This window comes from Lathyrus oleraceus, chromosome 1, assembly GCF_024323335.1.
Source record: "Lathyrus oleraceus cultivar Zhongwan6 chromosome 1, CAAS_Psat_ZW6_1.0, whole genome shotgun sequence".
NCBI classification, from domain to species: Eukaryota; Viridiplantae; Streptophyta; class Magnoliopsida; order Fabales; family Fabaceae; genus Lathyrus; species Lathyrus oleraceus.
The window spans coordinates 420,362,034-420,378,395 of NC_066579.1; the positions used below are offsets into that span (position 1 = coordinate 420,362,034).

At 38.8% G+C, this 16,362-nt stretch overlaps 1 protein-coding gene and 1 non-coding gene across 3 annotated transcripts in view; one reads left to right on the forward strand and one right to left on the reverse strand.

The window, feature by feature from the left end:
* The first annotated feature begins 2,542 nt into the window (after positions 1-2,542).
* LOC127116584 (small nucleolar RNA R71) lies at positions 2,543-2,649 on the forward strand. Its single transcript, XR_007801402.1, has one exon. It is a non-coding gene; the product is annotated as a small nucleolar RNA R71 (small nucleolar RNA).
* A 6,048-nt stretch (positions 2,650-8,697) lies between these two features.
* Positions 8,698-16,362, reverse strand: part of LOC127078342 (sugar transporter ERD6-like 6) — a 28,720-nt gene continuing 21,055 nt past the window's right edge. The window contains exons 2-8 of one of the 2 annotated variants that reach the window (XM_051018819.1): positions 10,044-10,147; positions 9,901-9,963; positions 9,752-9,811; positions 9,471-9,536; positions 9,323-9,382; positions 9,104-9,218; positions 8,698-9,026 (exon numbers count right to left, since the gene is read on the reverse strand). In XM_051018819.1, coding sequence (XP_050874776.1) covers positions 8,914-9,026; positions 9,104-9,218; positions 9,323-9,382; positions 9,471-9,536; positions 9,752-9,796 — 399 coding nt within the window. In that variant the 5' untranslated portion in view covers positions 9,797-9,811; positions 9,901-9,963; positions 10,044-10,147 and the 3' untranslated portion in view covers positions 8,698-8,913. The remainder of the gene's footprint in view (positions 9,027-9,103; positions 9,219-9,322; positions 9,383-9,470; positions 9,537-9,751; positions 9,812-9,900; positions 9,964-10,043; positions 10,148-16,362) is intronic. The other variant, XM_051018814.1, reaches the window with a different exon arrangement.

Sequence of the window (16,362 nt, forward strand, 5' to 3'; positions counted from 1 at the left end):
GATATCATGCATCTTTGGAATGTTGCAGGAGCATTACATAGTCTGAACGACATTCGTCGATAGGTGAACGTACCATAGGGACATGTGAAGGTCATTTTCTCTTGGTTTTCAAGATGAATAGGAATTTGGAAAAATCCTGAATAACCATCTAAGTAGCAGAAGTGAGAATGCTTAGCCAATCGTTCAAGCATTTGGTCAATAAACGGTAAAGGAAAATGATCCTTTCGAGTGGATTTTTTTAATTTTCTATAATTAATGCATATTCTACTTCCATTTACCACTCTTTGTGCTATAGATTCTCCTTTTTTATTATTAACAATTGTGACACCCCCCCTTCTTTGGCATGATATGTATTGGGCTGGCCCATTGACTATCGGATATTGGGTAGATAATCCCTGCTTCTAGCAGCTTTTGCACTTCTTCCTTGACTACATTACTCATAATGGGATTTATCCTTATTTGATGTTCTCTAAAGGTCTTATTGTCTTCCTCTAGCATAATGCGATGCATGCATATGGAAGGGCTTATTCCTTTTATATCTGAGATATTGTAGCCTAAATCAGTTGGATATTTCCTTAAAACGTGTAGAAGTTTTTCGGTTTCTATCCGCCCTAAGTCTGCATTAACTATTATAGGTCGCTCGAGTTTAGTGTCTAGGAATTCGTACCTTAAATTCTTGGGTAGCGTTTTAATTTCTAAGGCTGGTTTCTTTTGGCAAGGCATATGATCAGGCGTTAGTGCTAGACATTCGCTTAGGCTGTCATCTTGGTATTCCTTACTCCAATTTTCATCTTCAAAAGTAGGAGGCCTTGGAATCTTCAGTATTTTGGAGTATGAAGTTTATTCATTCTCCATTTCTCTTACACATTCGTCGATGACATCCAGTAGGCGACATGTATCATCTATAGCTGGTGCCTTTAAGAATTGCGTCAAAATAAATTTGACTTTTTCCTCACCAACTTCAAAGGTTAGCTTGCCTTTCTTAACATCTATAATAGCTCCGGCAGTGGCTAAGAATGGTCTTCCTAATATGATAGGGATATTGGATTCCTCTTTTATGTCCATGACTATGAAATCAGTAAGAATATAGAATTGACTTATGCGTACCAGAACATTCTCTAACATACCTACGGGAAATTTAACAGAACGATCTGCAAGTTATACGGACATCCTAGTAGGTCTTAGTTCTCCCATTTTAAGCCTTCCGCATATGGACAAGGGCATTAAGCTAATACTGGCTCCTAAGTCGCATAGTGCTTTGTCTATAACAAACTTTCCGATTACATAGGGTATGGAGAAACTCCCTGGGTCTTTCAGCTTAGGAGGCATATTATTTTGTATTATAGCGCTACACTCAGCAGTAAGTGTAACGGTTTCGTTATCCTCGACCTTCTTTTTGTTAGATAAGATCTCCTTAAGAAACTTAGCATATGAGGGCATTTGAGTGATGGCTTCTGTAAAGGGTATTATGATATTCAATTGTTTTATAAGCTCTATAAATTTCTTAAATTGCCCTATGCTTTTAGATTTAACAAGTCTTTGAGGATATGGGATAGGAGGTTTATACGGTGGTGGAGGCACATAAGGTTCTTCTTTCTCTACATCCTCTTCGCTTTTATCTTCCTTTGGTTCGTCTTCCTTCTCAGTTATCTTTCCAGGGTCTTGGTGCATGGCTGGGTTTTGAATTCTAGGGTCAGTCCGTCCGTCTAGTTCTATCCCACTTCGTAGTATAATAGCATTTGCATGACCTTTCGGGTTTGGTTGTGGCTGTCTAGGAAATGTACCTACAGGGGCAGTAGTAGGTGCTTGTTGTTGAACCACTTGAGAAATTTATATTTCTAACATTTTGTTATGGGTGGCTAAAGTGTCTACTTTGTTTGCTAACTGCTTGATTTGCTAACTAGTGTGTATGTTTTGATTTAGGAAATCCTTATTTGTGTGGGCTTGGGTATCTATGAAGTTTTCCATCATTATTTCAAGGTTTGACTTCCTAGGAGCATTTGGAGCATTTTTGGCAGCTTTATGATATCCTGGTGGGACAGCAGGTGCTTGGTTAGGTGCATACAATGCGTTATTGTTTTTGTACAAAAAGTTCGGATGGTTCTTCCAACCTGGGTTATAGGTGTTTGAGTAAGGGTTTCCTTGGGCATAGTTCACTTGGTATGTGGAGACTCTTGTCAAAAATTGACATTCAGGGGCAGTATGTCCAAGAACTCTGCATATCTCGCAGTTTGGTGCTATGGCAGCCACGGTGGTTGTGGGTGTTATGGTCAGGTTTTCTACCTTTTGAGTGAGAGCATCTACCTTAGCATTGACATGGTCTAGCCTGCTTATTTCGTACGTACCGCCTTTCGTTAGAGGTTTCTCTATGGAGGTTCTTTCGCTTCCCCACTGGTAGTGATTCTGGGCCATACTTTTGATAAGTTGGTAGGCCTTATTATAGGGTCTATCCATTAGTGCGCCACCTGCGGCGGCGTCTATTGTCAATCTTGTGTTGTACAAGAGACTGTTGTAAAAGGTATGGATGATCAACCACTCTTCTAGACCATGATGTGGACAAAGCCTCATCATGTTCTTGTATTTCTCCCAAGCTTCAAAAAGTGATTCGTTGTCTTTTTGTTTAAACTCATTTATTTGGGCTCTTAGCATAGTCGTCTTACTAGGTGGGAAATATCGTGCTAAGAAAACTTTCTTCAACTCGTTCTATGTAGTGATAGAGTTGGATGGTAGAGACTAGAGCCAAGTTCTAGCTCTATCTCTTAATGAGAAAGGGAAAAGACATAGTCTTATGGCTTCGGGGATGACACCATTCGCTTTCACTGTGTCTGTGTATTTCAAAAATACTAACAAATGTAGGTTTGGATCCTTCGTGGGACTACCTGAAAATTGGTTTTGTTGTACGGCTGACAATAACGAAGGTTTTAGTTCGAAATTATTTGCCTCGATGGCAGGGACAACGATAATGTCATGTGGTTCATCCTGCGAAGGGATGGCATAGTACTTGAGAGGACGGTTTTGCGGTCCTTCGGCCATCTCTGGTTGTACAAATGGTTCAGGAATAGAGATATTAGGATCGGGAAGATTTTGCTTGATACGGTGTTCTCGTATCAGGTCTCGTAACCGTCGTTCTAATCTTAGATAACGCTCTGGTTCGTCGAATGGTAGCTCTAATTTCTCGTATTGATAGCGAGTACTTGGCATACACTCGACAAAATATAAAGGGAAATAGATTTGTTTTCCTTAGTCTATACTGGGTAACACTGGAGTTACGATATCGACTAAATTAGTCCCCGGCAACGGCGCCAAAAACTTGATCGTGTCTGACTATTATGTCTATAGGATTCGTGACTGCAAGTGCACAGTTTTATCGCGTAGTTTTAAAGATTATCGAACCTAAAAGACTAATAATCGAACTTACCATTATCTAATGTTACTATGTAAATCTAAGGCTGAGGATCTCTCTAGGAGTAGAGGGACGAAGAGAAATAACTACTAACGAAAACAGAATATTAATAAGAATATTTAATAGCGGGATATCGGTATGTAACGCATCGAACTTAGGGGATTCGATAGATAGTTGGTGTAATCTTAAAGATCAAAATATTATTCAGTAGAAATTATTTATTTAAAAGACTTTGTCTCACACTCTCGTTTTTATTGACTCTGACCATACTCTTAAACCAGAACGCTTGGCTCTCGTTGTCTAATTAATCCTAAAGCGCTCTCGTTGTATTTAGGATTAATGCCTAGTTCCAGCTATCCGGTTAAAATCCCAAACTCTCGTTTTTATTGACCGTAACCTTTGTTTGCTTTGTACTCTCGTACGAAAAACAATTTTGAATTTAGAACAAGAAACTATAACCGGAAAATTAATATTCTATAAAAGCCAACACCAATTATTTACGAATCCCGTCGTTTCGACGGTCTTTACATACTGATACCTATTGGTTTAGCCGGACATGGATCTGGGAACAAACATGATATTCAGATAATTAAGCATACAATAAGGCATAAGCAATTAAAACGGCAATTAAAATAAAACCTGGAATATAAACCGAAAAACTTGGAATGAATGTTGATTTTTCAATTCGAACAATGTCGGCACGCTTTGGCAATCGAGTACACCGTTATAATCAAATCCAGTTGCTTAAAACAAAAATCGTAATAGTCCTCGATGTGGAGAATCTATTACTTTACAAAGTAAATATCTGCCTAAGAAAATCTAACAACCAAATATGGCTAAAAGTGTGCACCCCCGGTCTCTAAAGACCAAAGTCTATATATACTCCCCACTCCTCCTTAAAAGTAGCCTTGAATATCTATTAGTGGGGGAGCGGTTTGTTGAATGAGCAAAAACCGGACGTGGTGAAAGTTGTGGAGAGGAACAAGGAAGAATGGGTTGGTGGCAGTTGCCACAACCTTAATTTGATCCACGTGGCGGGTGCCACTTTCATGTGTGGTGGGCGCCACATTCTCCTAATGTGATGGGCACCACCCTTCTTAATTCCTTGTGGTGGGCGCCACTTTCATGTGTGGTGGGTGTCACCTTCTTCAAATGTGGTGGGCACCACCATTCTTCATTTTTGCTCATTTTCTTCCCCTTTTTTCTTTCCTTTTTGATATTTTCCTCTTTGCTTGTCTAGACATCTCTTATTCGATAAATACCTGAAATAAACATAAAATATGGCATGATACTATGGAAAATCAAATAAAAAGCAATGCATGTTAAGTCAAATATACGATACATTTTTGCGTTATCAGGGTATATCTTAGGATGTCCCGATTAAATTATTTGTATTCAGTTTATTCGGTATTATATTAAATTTATTATATTGTTATTAAAATAAATGTTATGTTCAAATTAATACGGGATAAAGACTTGGGGTATAAGTTGGGATAAAGGGGTTGTTAAAGGTTAAATCGGGATTAAAATCGGGATAAGGGGTTATCACATAGGCTATAACTCCTAATTTATTTTCTTTAATAAATTAAAACAAGATTTTTGGCAAGGGGTAAAGGGATAAAAATCAATTCAAATTCACTTAAAACCATAAGACCTCTACCCTAGGGTATTAAGGCATTTTCTAAAATCACTTCTCCATCCCCGATGCGTGAGAACTTTCAAGGGATAAAAACAATCAACCAACCAACATTTTCAAGACGAACTACGGTACTATGATCCCTCGCCTAAGACGGAGGTACGAAAGCATAGAGTTGTAAACTCTAGCGAGTACGTTCATAAAAAACTTTTTGGCTCTCTCGTTCATTTAAATGCAATACCTTCTTTAAATAAATAAATAATCAGTAGTTGAGTAGAAATCGAGCAAACACCTTACAAAAATGCACTAGCCCTAGAAGTGTAGGAGGATCCCATTGAAAACAATGGAGGTAAATGGGTGCCTAACACCTTCCCCTTACTTAACCGACTCCCGAACCCAGTATCCCACCTTTAAACATTAAGTTTTATCATTATTTCTCTGTTCCTTAGGAGCGAATAAAGGATGATGGCGACTCTTTCATTTTTCCTGCCGCGACAACTGACGACTCTGCTAAGGAATTCTTATACTTTCCCTAAAGAGAGTTTGTCCTAACCTACGATTTTAGGGTTTTGTGTGTATTCTTGGTTTGCTTGCTCTTATTTATTGATCTGTTTTTATTGCTTCTTATTTACTCATTTTATTTTATATTTTATGCTCCTTATTACTCTCTTATATTAAACTTTCATATCATTGGTTGGGATTGATACTCTGTGAGAAGCTAAAACCCAAGCTTCAAAAAAAATATAAGCTTAAGTAAGGGGTTGTCATGTCTTGGCCACCGGGGTTCTCATCCTGTGGGGTCTTTGATGGTGATTCCGCCTAGAGTAGATCAATTCAAAAGGTTTGTCATAAGAAGGCTAGAACTTCTTCATGGTGGAACTTTGAATTTGGTCCATGACTATGGGGACCTTTTCTAGAACACCCTCAAATCAGGGTAACCTTATGTTATCAACCCATAAGGGTCGTTACTAAGGTTTTGCCTAGATGAGACTTATCCCAAAGGATTACTATAGGAAGGCTTGTTCCTTCTCATGGTAAAACAAGGGTATAATCCATGACTTTAGGGCTATTATCTTACCCAAAGCTTTATATCCTACAAGTAAGAGAATTAGGTAGTCTAACCTTAGATCCAACCTAATCTTAAGAGGCCTACCCAATATAAGGCATACTTACATGTTTACCCCAACAAAAATAAAAATCTTTAAAGTTAGGAGACATTCATATCATCATGCAATCAACATCAAAATGAACCTTTTACATATATTTACCATCCTTCTGGGAATTTCAAAATCTGTTGTAGGTACTTAATGGAAATGAATAAAAGGACGACCCTCCATATCAAGGCAACCATGCCAGATATCCAAAGTTTAAAGGTTCTTCAATGGCTGATACCCAATTCCATTCAGCAAAAGTTTACACTCAAATATGGAGGGATTCTTGATTTCTTAAGAGTCCATGTGAAGGTAGAGACAGTCACTACCTTAGCTCAATTCTACGATCCACCCTTGTGATGTTTCCTATTTCAAGACTTTCTCCTAGCCCCCACGCTAGAGGAATTTGGGTTATACGTGGACGTCCCTAAAAATAGAAAGGGACCCTACATGGGAATGGGGCATAAGGTAAAGCCTAGAGACTTGGCTATGACATTAGGGATATCCCCTAAGGACCTTCTATCACACTACAATGAGGATAGGGACATCCAAGGTCTCAAGAGAAGTTACTTGGAGGGGGTAGCCCGGAGAATGGATGGGGAAAAGGCGGGGCTTTTATATGCGTTGTAGATTTAATAATATTTGGGATAGTCATCTTCCCTAATGTGAGTGACTTCGTGGATATCGCTGCCATCAGTATCTTTTGGGCTGTGAAAAATCTAGAAGTAGATCCAATGCCCGCTCTACTAGCTGATGTCTACTATACCATGAGCATCTGCCACAGTAGGGAGAAGGGATCACTAAGCTATTGCATTCCATTGTTGTACCAATGGTTTGCCTCACATCTTTATAGGGACATCTATCTAATAGAGACCAAGGATAATCATGCTTGGGCTCAAAAGGTTGCGTCCCTTAATGAAGGATTGATACTTTGGTATCTGAAGAAGATAGATGCCAGAGGCATAAATATCAGTTATGGGAGTTTCCCCAATGTACCCCTCATCGGTTCTAAGGGGTGCATTAATTACAATCATGTACTGGCTCTAAGACAGATGGGTCACCCCATATGGGAGAGGCCTAAAGAAGACGAGATAAAGGAGTTTATCATGCATGGGGGAAAGACTTCATATAGAGAAATGCTTAGGAAGGTTACTCGGGCATGGGAAAAAGTGCATGTCAAGGACAACAAGCCAAAAGGAAGGACACTTCATCCGAGGAGTCTTACACCCCTTGGATTAAGGAAAAGGTCAGTTTAATTAAGATGTCTTTCGTGATTGACCCAACTTATGTCCCAAACACGCTTAACCCTATTGCAATGTCCACTGAGGAGGTCGACTGTCTCCAAGCCACTATTGTTGGCCTGGAACAAGATAAGGAAATCCTAGAACATAGTCTTTATGACGCGACCTATGAAAAGAACCAGATAAGCTACGACCTAGAGCAGAAGGACAAATAACTCCTTTAGAATATGAAGGAACTCCGGACCGAAAGAAGTAAAAGACAAAAGACTTTGGGGGGTTTGTTCAGTGTTAGAGATAACTTTGAAAATCTCAATGATAAGTTAAAGGAGGCCCGAGATAAAGGTCAGAGGTGGAAGAGGGCATGTGAGCTAGCCGTATAGGAACAACAGGAAAGAGAAAGCATTGTAATTACTCAAATCCATGGATTTGAAGAGGCGCTTGTGAAATCCCAAGCTATTGCTGCTAGGTAGCAACAACTAAGGATAAAAGTCGAGCAGATGTTGCCACTTAATTGGAGGAGAATCTACCAAGAGCTCCTGAACCTGAGAGAGCAAGTGCATCTTCAAAATCAAGATCACCGAATCCTAACAGCTCAGATCACACAATTAGAAGGGGAGATCCAACACCTAAGGGACCTCTCTGTTGCTGCTCAAGTCATTCACTGCGCCAAATAAGGGAAAAGAGGGCGCTTTTTTTTGCCTATAACAGCGCTTTAAAGCGCCCTCTAATCTGGCGCTGGCATAGGTAAAGACAGCGCTTTTTTTCCTGGTGAAAGCGCTCTCTAAAGTGGCTCTTTAAGCCCTTTAAGGGCCACTTTAGAGGGCGCTTTTTAAAGAAAGCGCCCTCTAAAGTGAAAACTTTTAAGGGTTTAGAGGGCGCTTTTACTGGAAAGCGCCCTCTAAAGTGGAAACCTTTAAGGGTTTAGAGGGCGCTTTTACTGGAAAGCGCCCTCTAAAGTGGAAATTTAAAGGGTTTAGAGGGCGCTTATTTTGGAAAGCGCCCTCTAAAGTGGGTGGTTATTTAACATTTACATGCATCACATGTCTCTGTGACCCTATTCTCATTTCAGGTTATGTTGCAGCCACAAGAGGTAACCAGAAGAAAATGGCATACAGCTGCTTGTTATAATTCACAAGAGCAACTAAAGGTTCTTTTTATGCTTTTATAATATTAAAATACAAATACTGATATATGCTTATTGTTTATATGATCCTCTTGCTATTTGAAATGTCATGAACCGAAACCACTGCTACTCTAATTGAAATGTATAATAACCACTCTCTTTCATTTATTTGTTTATAATCAATCAATTACAACAAAAATGCAAGTATGCTGCTAGATTAGAAAATCACACTGTTTTGGTATTTTTCATATTTAACAAGACCAAAGAGCACAAAAATGAATTGAGTTGATTCAGAAAAAAAAAATATGAATGTGAATACATGAGTGAACACTAGCTGAAGTGCTACTCGAAAGTAAACTTCATCTGAAAAACTGTTGTATTTCTTCAAGAGTTTTTCCCTTTGTCTCGGGGACCCAAATGGCAACAAATTCTGCTGTGAAAACACACACTGCAGTATATATTGTGAAGGTTCCTGATAAAAACATAGGAAGCTTCTGGTTAGAAACAATAGATATTTATAGAAAATTAACATAGGCAATGCACACAAACCTCCCGAACTCCAATCCAAGAGCAAATTTGCTGTTAATGTAACCAACCAGGAAAAGAACCAATTGGCAAGTGTTGCAAAACTTCCAACTAGGCCTTTGATGTTAATCGGAAGAATCTATTATGTAAAATATATTCAACACATCAACTATCACATTATATTACAACAAAGGTTTGTTCATATAGGGTTGTCATGCATATTATTATTGAAGAAAATTGTACCTCAGACATTATAATCCATGGCATTGCTCCTAATCCCAGAGAGAATGCAATAACCATGACCTGAAAGAAATTGAAAGTTTATAATAATGAAGTTAGGGAAACAAACAATAGAAACCATCATTTGTGTAATAAAGTTGTATTTACACACCACAACTCCAGCCACCGATACGAGGCTCAATGTCGCATATAAATCAGAATCTGGTGATATATATTCCTGAGAGCAAATTCAACATAAAATATATTATCCATATAAAAAACCAAAAATATAAAGAAGAATTTACTGATATATAATCATGTGAATCTGTGTTACAAATTTCTGAACATTTATGCATGAATGCATGTGTAATATCTAGTTAATGTATTATGTATATAAAAAAATAAACAAAAAAAATGTTCAAAAAATATAACAAACAAAAAAATTATTATTACCTTCAAGTAGAATGATATTGAAACAACCAAAAGACTCAAAGCCATTGCAGATGAAGAAACCTGCAATAGGAGATTTTGATTAATCTCTTATTACCCTCCAAACAAATAGTAATGTGAATGCAAAAATTATCGAAAAAGCTCAGACTCACAATAAGTAAAAGTCGGCAACCAGATTTGTCTGCTAACCACAAAGTTAAAATCGTAGCAAGAACCTAAATGACATGTAAATATTGTTCAGATTATGGTCAGATAAATTTGGAACGTTACAAATTTAGTTTCCTTTCGGTCGAACCTGAACAGCACCGACTCCAAATGTTGCTACATCACTCGAAACATGCGTCTAAATCTCGGAATAACAGGAAAATACCACAAGACTTTTGCTGGAGACAACTTGTTCTTATATCGCGAGACACCACATTTAGGACACGTCAGAAGAGAAACCAAGTAATATGAAGATTAGAAAAATACCTATGGTGTCAAAATCGAACAGCTAACAACGAATTAATAGAAGGAGGAAACGTCGTAGATCTAACAGAGGTGGAAGGAGAACGCCTTAGAAGTAGCTAAAATCGTAGCAGTGAGAACCCTAACGTGAAAAAGAACGAAAATAACAGAGAGTGAAATAACAAAACGCGCAGTATGTTATAATTTTAATGTTTACTAAAGGGGACCTTAGAGGGCGCTTGTGGAAAAAAAGCGCCCTCTAAAGGGGGCCTAAGAGGGCGCTTATGAAAGCGCTCTCTAAGGCTTTCCAAAAGCGCTTTATAAACTGGAAATGCACATGGACTTATAGAGCGCTTTTTTAAAAGCGCCCTCTAAGGGTAACCTTAGAGGGCGCTTTCTAAAAAGCGCCCTGTATTGTTGTCCCTCTATCTCCTCCTTATTTTTTCGCTTCACCTTAGAGGGCGCTTTATTACAAAAGCGCCCTCTAAAGTGCGTTGTCTATTCCAGTTGTTCGCTCCTTATTTTTTCGCTTCACTTTAGAGTGCGCTTTTGTAATAAAGCGCCCTCTAAGGTGCGCTGTCTATTCCAGTTTTTGGCGTAGTGATTATTGAAGAACAAGGTGACCCAGCTGAAGCATGGAGGATTGAACATTCCAATCTGGCAGAGTTCGCTAATAACTTAGTTCGAGACATTCCTAGGATGTACAAAAGAGTTGATGGCATTGCAAACTTCCATAAAACTCCCGAAGAAGTACTCGAGTTTAGCAGGCTATGCGATGTCATGTTGAAAGAATTTAAGGCCCACTTGAAGAAGGCCATGGAGGCACCACTCTAGTTTTTGTTTTCTTCTGAGAATTTTTCTTTCCGTTTTATTGCTTGATGTATTGTTATAAGTGGGGCATCACCCCCGTACGAACCTTTGCTTTGGATTTATGAATAAAGTTATTTCTATGACATTTATAATTGTGTGCATATTCCTAAAATTGTGCGACAATGGATTTTTGAATGTTCCCCAAAGAAATAAAAACAAAACATTTTTACATACATCATCATGCATTCATGCACACCTCATTTCATATGCATTGAAAAGAAAACAAAATGATTTTCCCTCATACTTTCTGTAGTATCTTCGAACGTGACAACCTGACTCTCCAAACTCGAGCTCAACGTAAGAAGGCCATGGAGCAACTTGAATAGAACCAGGCAACACTTAGGGTGGACATGGACTCAGTCAAAGAAAATATGGAGGAGATGAAGGACAAGATGGATCAACTCACGAGAGCCATTACCAACATGTTGGCAAGGGAAGTTGAGATTGATAAAAGGAAGGCTACTTCCACATCCACACCCCTACCTGGGGATGGCAACCTTCTACAAGGGTTTACTTCTGACATCCAAGGCGGTTCAATCAGAATTTAATTAAGGGGGTTTCACCATAATTTTATAGAGGCTTTACCATGGAGTTCATCATGGTTTTTGTCCTTAGGGGTTTTGTTGTACCCCAAAATTTGTCCTACCTTTTGCAGTTTTTGTCTGGCTTATTTCCCATGGCGTTTGCATATTCATCCATCATATTTTGAGTCTCTCCAAAACATACAAGTGTCAGAGTCATGAAGATCATGCTTCATCCTGCAAAATCACACACGAGAAAGAAAGTTAAGCCATTATGCCTCACACATGAGCCCATGTGTCAAAACAAAGGAAAAAGGCATTTTTTTGTGATGGTAATCGACTACCATGTTTTTGGTAATTGATTACCCCTGCTTCTAGTAGCCCAAAAAGCATTTTCCCGTGATGGTAATCGATTACCATGTTTTGGGTAATCGATACCCCTACTTCCAGTAGCCAAAAAAACATTTTTTCGTGATGGTAATCGATTACCATGTTTTGGGTAATCGATTACCCCTTCTTCCAATAGCCAAAAAAACCATTATACGTGATGGTAATCGATTACACCTGGGACAGTGAGCCAAAATGTTGCACTTTTCAATAGTAATGCAGTTTCCTTTACACTCCAAACCAGACCCAATGTTTGCATCAATACACATTGCAACCTTTATATAATTACGCAGCAACCAACCATATCATTCATGCATTGAACCAAGCTCATAACACTTCAATTCACCAAACTTTTCAACATTTGTGAGTTACTCATAACAATCGCAAGCTAACTCCAAACCACTTCAACTAACTCCAAGCTTCATTTAACCAATTCCAAGCCTCACAAAACTAACTATGAACCTCCATTTGATCCAAACCTATAACCTATATAAACACATCACTCTCATAACCAAAAAAAATTCAAAACTTGATCATTCTCTCAAAAATCACTCATTGCAAACTCAACCTTCACTCTCTCACTTCATCTTCTCCAATTCCTCTCCCACACAAAAGCTCAAATCACCATTGGAGCAAGCTTCACATTGAAGTTTGTTATCAATTAAGCTAAACCTCTTGCATTCGACATTACTCCTACATTCACATAATCAACATCAACAACAACAATTTAATTCAGAATTTTTTGAAGTCGATTCGTGAAGAGAAGAAGTTCATAGTAGAAGTAGAAGATTAAAGGTTCAAAGTAGCATACCTCTGGTTTTCACTTCATCTTCTTCATCTCCAACACCAAATTCCAAGAACAAAGCTCCATTCTTGCAGGTCGGTGAATTTTTACCCTTGCTTGTTTGCTGAATTTTAGATACCACAATGTAGCTTATGTAATGGAGAATCAAAACCCCAAGGTTTGGTGGTTTGATTCTTCTCAATCTCCATTTAATTTCATATTTTATGCTTATGGTTCTTGAATTTAATGGCTCAATTTCTAGAATTGATTAACTTGTAGTTAGAATAGATGATAGATTATGATAGAAGAGGTTGAGAGGAGTAGGAAGGTAGTGTTTTTTCTTGATTCCGACCAACTTTGCCGCCTCCGGCACGGTGGTGTCAGAGCTTCGGTGGTGGTTCCTTTTTTATATGAAAATTGGGAGATGATGTATAGAGTTTATCAAAAGTGAGTTGCTGAATTTTCTACATTTTCCTTTGCAGATTCTGTTGGGCTTAGCCATTAAGCCCAATATTTTGCTTTCCACACCCTTATTTCACTAGGTGTTAGCCTTGTTGAATTCAACAACATTTCTTTATATTTAGGCTTATTCTTTGGGTCCAAAGCCCCTATTTCTGAATTTTGCACTCTATGTTCAGGTTTTGCACCTCTTTCCTTAAGCTTGTTTATGCTATTTGTAGTTGTAGGTGTTTAATTGGCTGCATTATATGGTAAAACACTAGCTGGATTCTAATGTCTTGACTGATGTCATGACATGGTGTGTATGTGTGACTACATTGTAGGTTAGAATATCTAACTGTACTCTGATGTCTTGACTGATGTCATGACACACTTGAGTAGTTACTGCAGGATTAGCTAATACAGAATTTATTGAATGTCAAACTGGATACTGTGACATTCATCCCTGGCAGCAGATACTGAGGAATAGAACAGTTGGTGTTCTGTTAAGACCTCAGTATTCATTTGCAGTCTGGTTATCAAGGAAAAACCAGACCTGGCATAAGGCCTACTGTATGAATGTCAAACTGGATGTTATGACATTCATCATGGACAGTATATACTGAATAATAGACAGAGTGGTGTTCTGCTACACTTCAGTATGTTTCTTAGTTTGTTCTCCAAGAGGATAACAGAACTAACTTAAGGCCAAATGTGTAAATGTCAAATTGGATACTTTGACATTTATTAATGTAAGCTGTTACTGTAGTATGGTCATTTTGGTCATGTACAGGTCAGCAAAATTGTACAGTCTGTTTTCTGGAAAAACAGACTCAGCATATGATCCTTGATGTCAAGCTGAATGTCGTGACATTCATTCCTGACAGTATATGCTATATTGTAGGTTGTTCAGTTTTCTGTTTCAGCTTTTTCTTAGGCTATTCTTCAGGAATTCAACAGCTTAGAGAAAAACCAGGAAATCAACAACCAAGCTACATTTAATGAACCTAACAAATAGCCTATTTGTTAGTAACCTAGATATTGAATTTATGGGAACTCGCGTGACCTTAAATTCAGGAGAATACAAGTGCAAAAGCCCAGGTACTGCAATATAAAAGGAAGGCGTTCCTTCATTCAGTTTTGGGGATTTTGAGGCGTGAAGATTAAGTGTGTCCATCATACTTCACTGCTGTATTTTTGTGAGTCTTGTATTAGACATATCTTGTAAGCCAAGCCATTATCACGTTGATGATTGTTTTGGTATAGGGTGTTCATTGAGTTGTAAGTGTTGTGTCGCTCAAAGCTTTTAAGCGTGAGTGCTGTGTATCTTGATTAAAGCTGTTAAGCACAATCAAGAGTTGTTTGAAGTGTGACTTCAAAGGTGTCTTTAATATTGATTAAAGGTAGTAATCACTGAGGTGATTGAGGGGGAGTGAGTAGGAACTCTGATCTTAGAGTAAGATTGAAATTGCATTGGGTAGGGATTAAGTGACAAGTTGTAAACGGGTGAGTTTAGCTTTGAATTAATACTACTGATAGTGGATTTCCTCCCTAGCTTGGTAGCCCCCAGATGTAGGTCATGTTGGACTGAACTGGGTAAACAATTACTTGTGTTATTTATTGCACTTACTGTTAAGTTCTGCATAATTCTTGTCTGTGCAGAATTGGATGTCATAACAACCCGTGTGACATCTAAAGTCTGATAACTAGAATTTCAATTGGCATCAGAGCAGGCACCCTGCCTGTAAATTTCTGGGTGAGATCTAGGGAAGTTACTTTCTAGCACCATGGATAAGGATATAGGACACTCAAATAGACCACCCATGTTGGATGGCTCTAATTATGATGACTGGAAGCCTCATATGATAGCCTTCTTAAGGTCTCTAGATAGCAAAGTCTAGAGAGCTGTCAACAAAGGATGGGAACATCCAACGAAGACATGTGAAGATGGAGTCAGTGTGCAGATTCCTGAAGAAGAGTGGGACAAGGAGCAAGAGGCATTAGCTCTTGGAAACTCCAAGGCCTTGAATGCATTGTTCAATGGAATCAGTAAGAACATCTTCAGGCTGGTGCACCACTGTGAACTAGCTAAGGAAGTTTGGGATACCCTCAAGGTAACTCATGAAGGTACTTCCAAGGTGAAGATGTCCAAACTTCAGATGCTGACCACCAAGTTTGAAAATCTGAGGATGAAAGAGGATGAGACTATTCATGACTTTCACATGAATATTCTTGAAATTGCAAACACCTCTGGTGGACTAGGTGAGAAAATGGCTGAAGATAAACTTGTAAGAAAGATTCTCAGGTCCTTGCCTAAGAGATTTGCTATGAAGGTCACAGCCATAGAGGAGGCGCAGGACATCTGCAATATGAAGGTGGATGAGCTCATTGGTTCTCTCCAAACCTTTGAAATGGGGTTGTGTGAGAATGCTGAAAAGAAGAACAAAAGCATAGCTTTTGTATCAAATGCTGAAGAGGAGTCAGAAGCAGGATATACTGAAGGTGATGAAAGTATATCAGAAGCTTTGGCCATGCTTGGGAGACAGTTCAACAAGTTCGTGAAGAAGATTGATCAAAGAGGGAGACCTAATGTCAAGAACATCCAGTCTGACATCAGGAAAAGATCAACTTCTGAAGAAAAGTTCAACCAAGGCAAGGGAATCCAGTGTCATGGTTGTGAAGGGTATGGACACGTCAGAGCTGAATGTCCTACTTATCTCAAGATGCAAAAGAAGGGGCTAACTATCACATGGTCTGAAGAAGATTCTGAAAGTGAATCTGAAGGAGAATCTGCCAAACATGTCACTGCACTAACCAGTGTTTGTGCCTCTGATGATGACTCAAGTGCAGATGAACTGACCTTTGATGAACTTGCTGCAGCCTATAAGAAGCTGTGTACCACCAGTGCAGAAGTCCGTGCACAAGGAGAAAAGCAGAAGAAACTCATCAAGGAACTGGAAGATGAGAGACAGAAGCATCTGACAGCCATAGAGGGTCTAAATGGTGAGATAGCCTTGCTGACCTCCAAGCTGAATTAGATGACTAAATCCATCAGAATGATGAATAAGGGAACTGACACCTTGGAAGAAATTCTAAAGGTGGGATAGAAGTCTGGAACCAAATCTGGTCTAGGATTTGGGAAAAGATCCTCAGCTGAACACAAACGC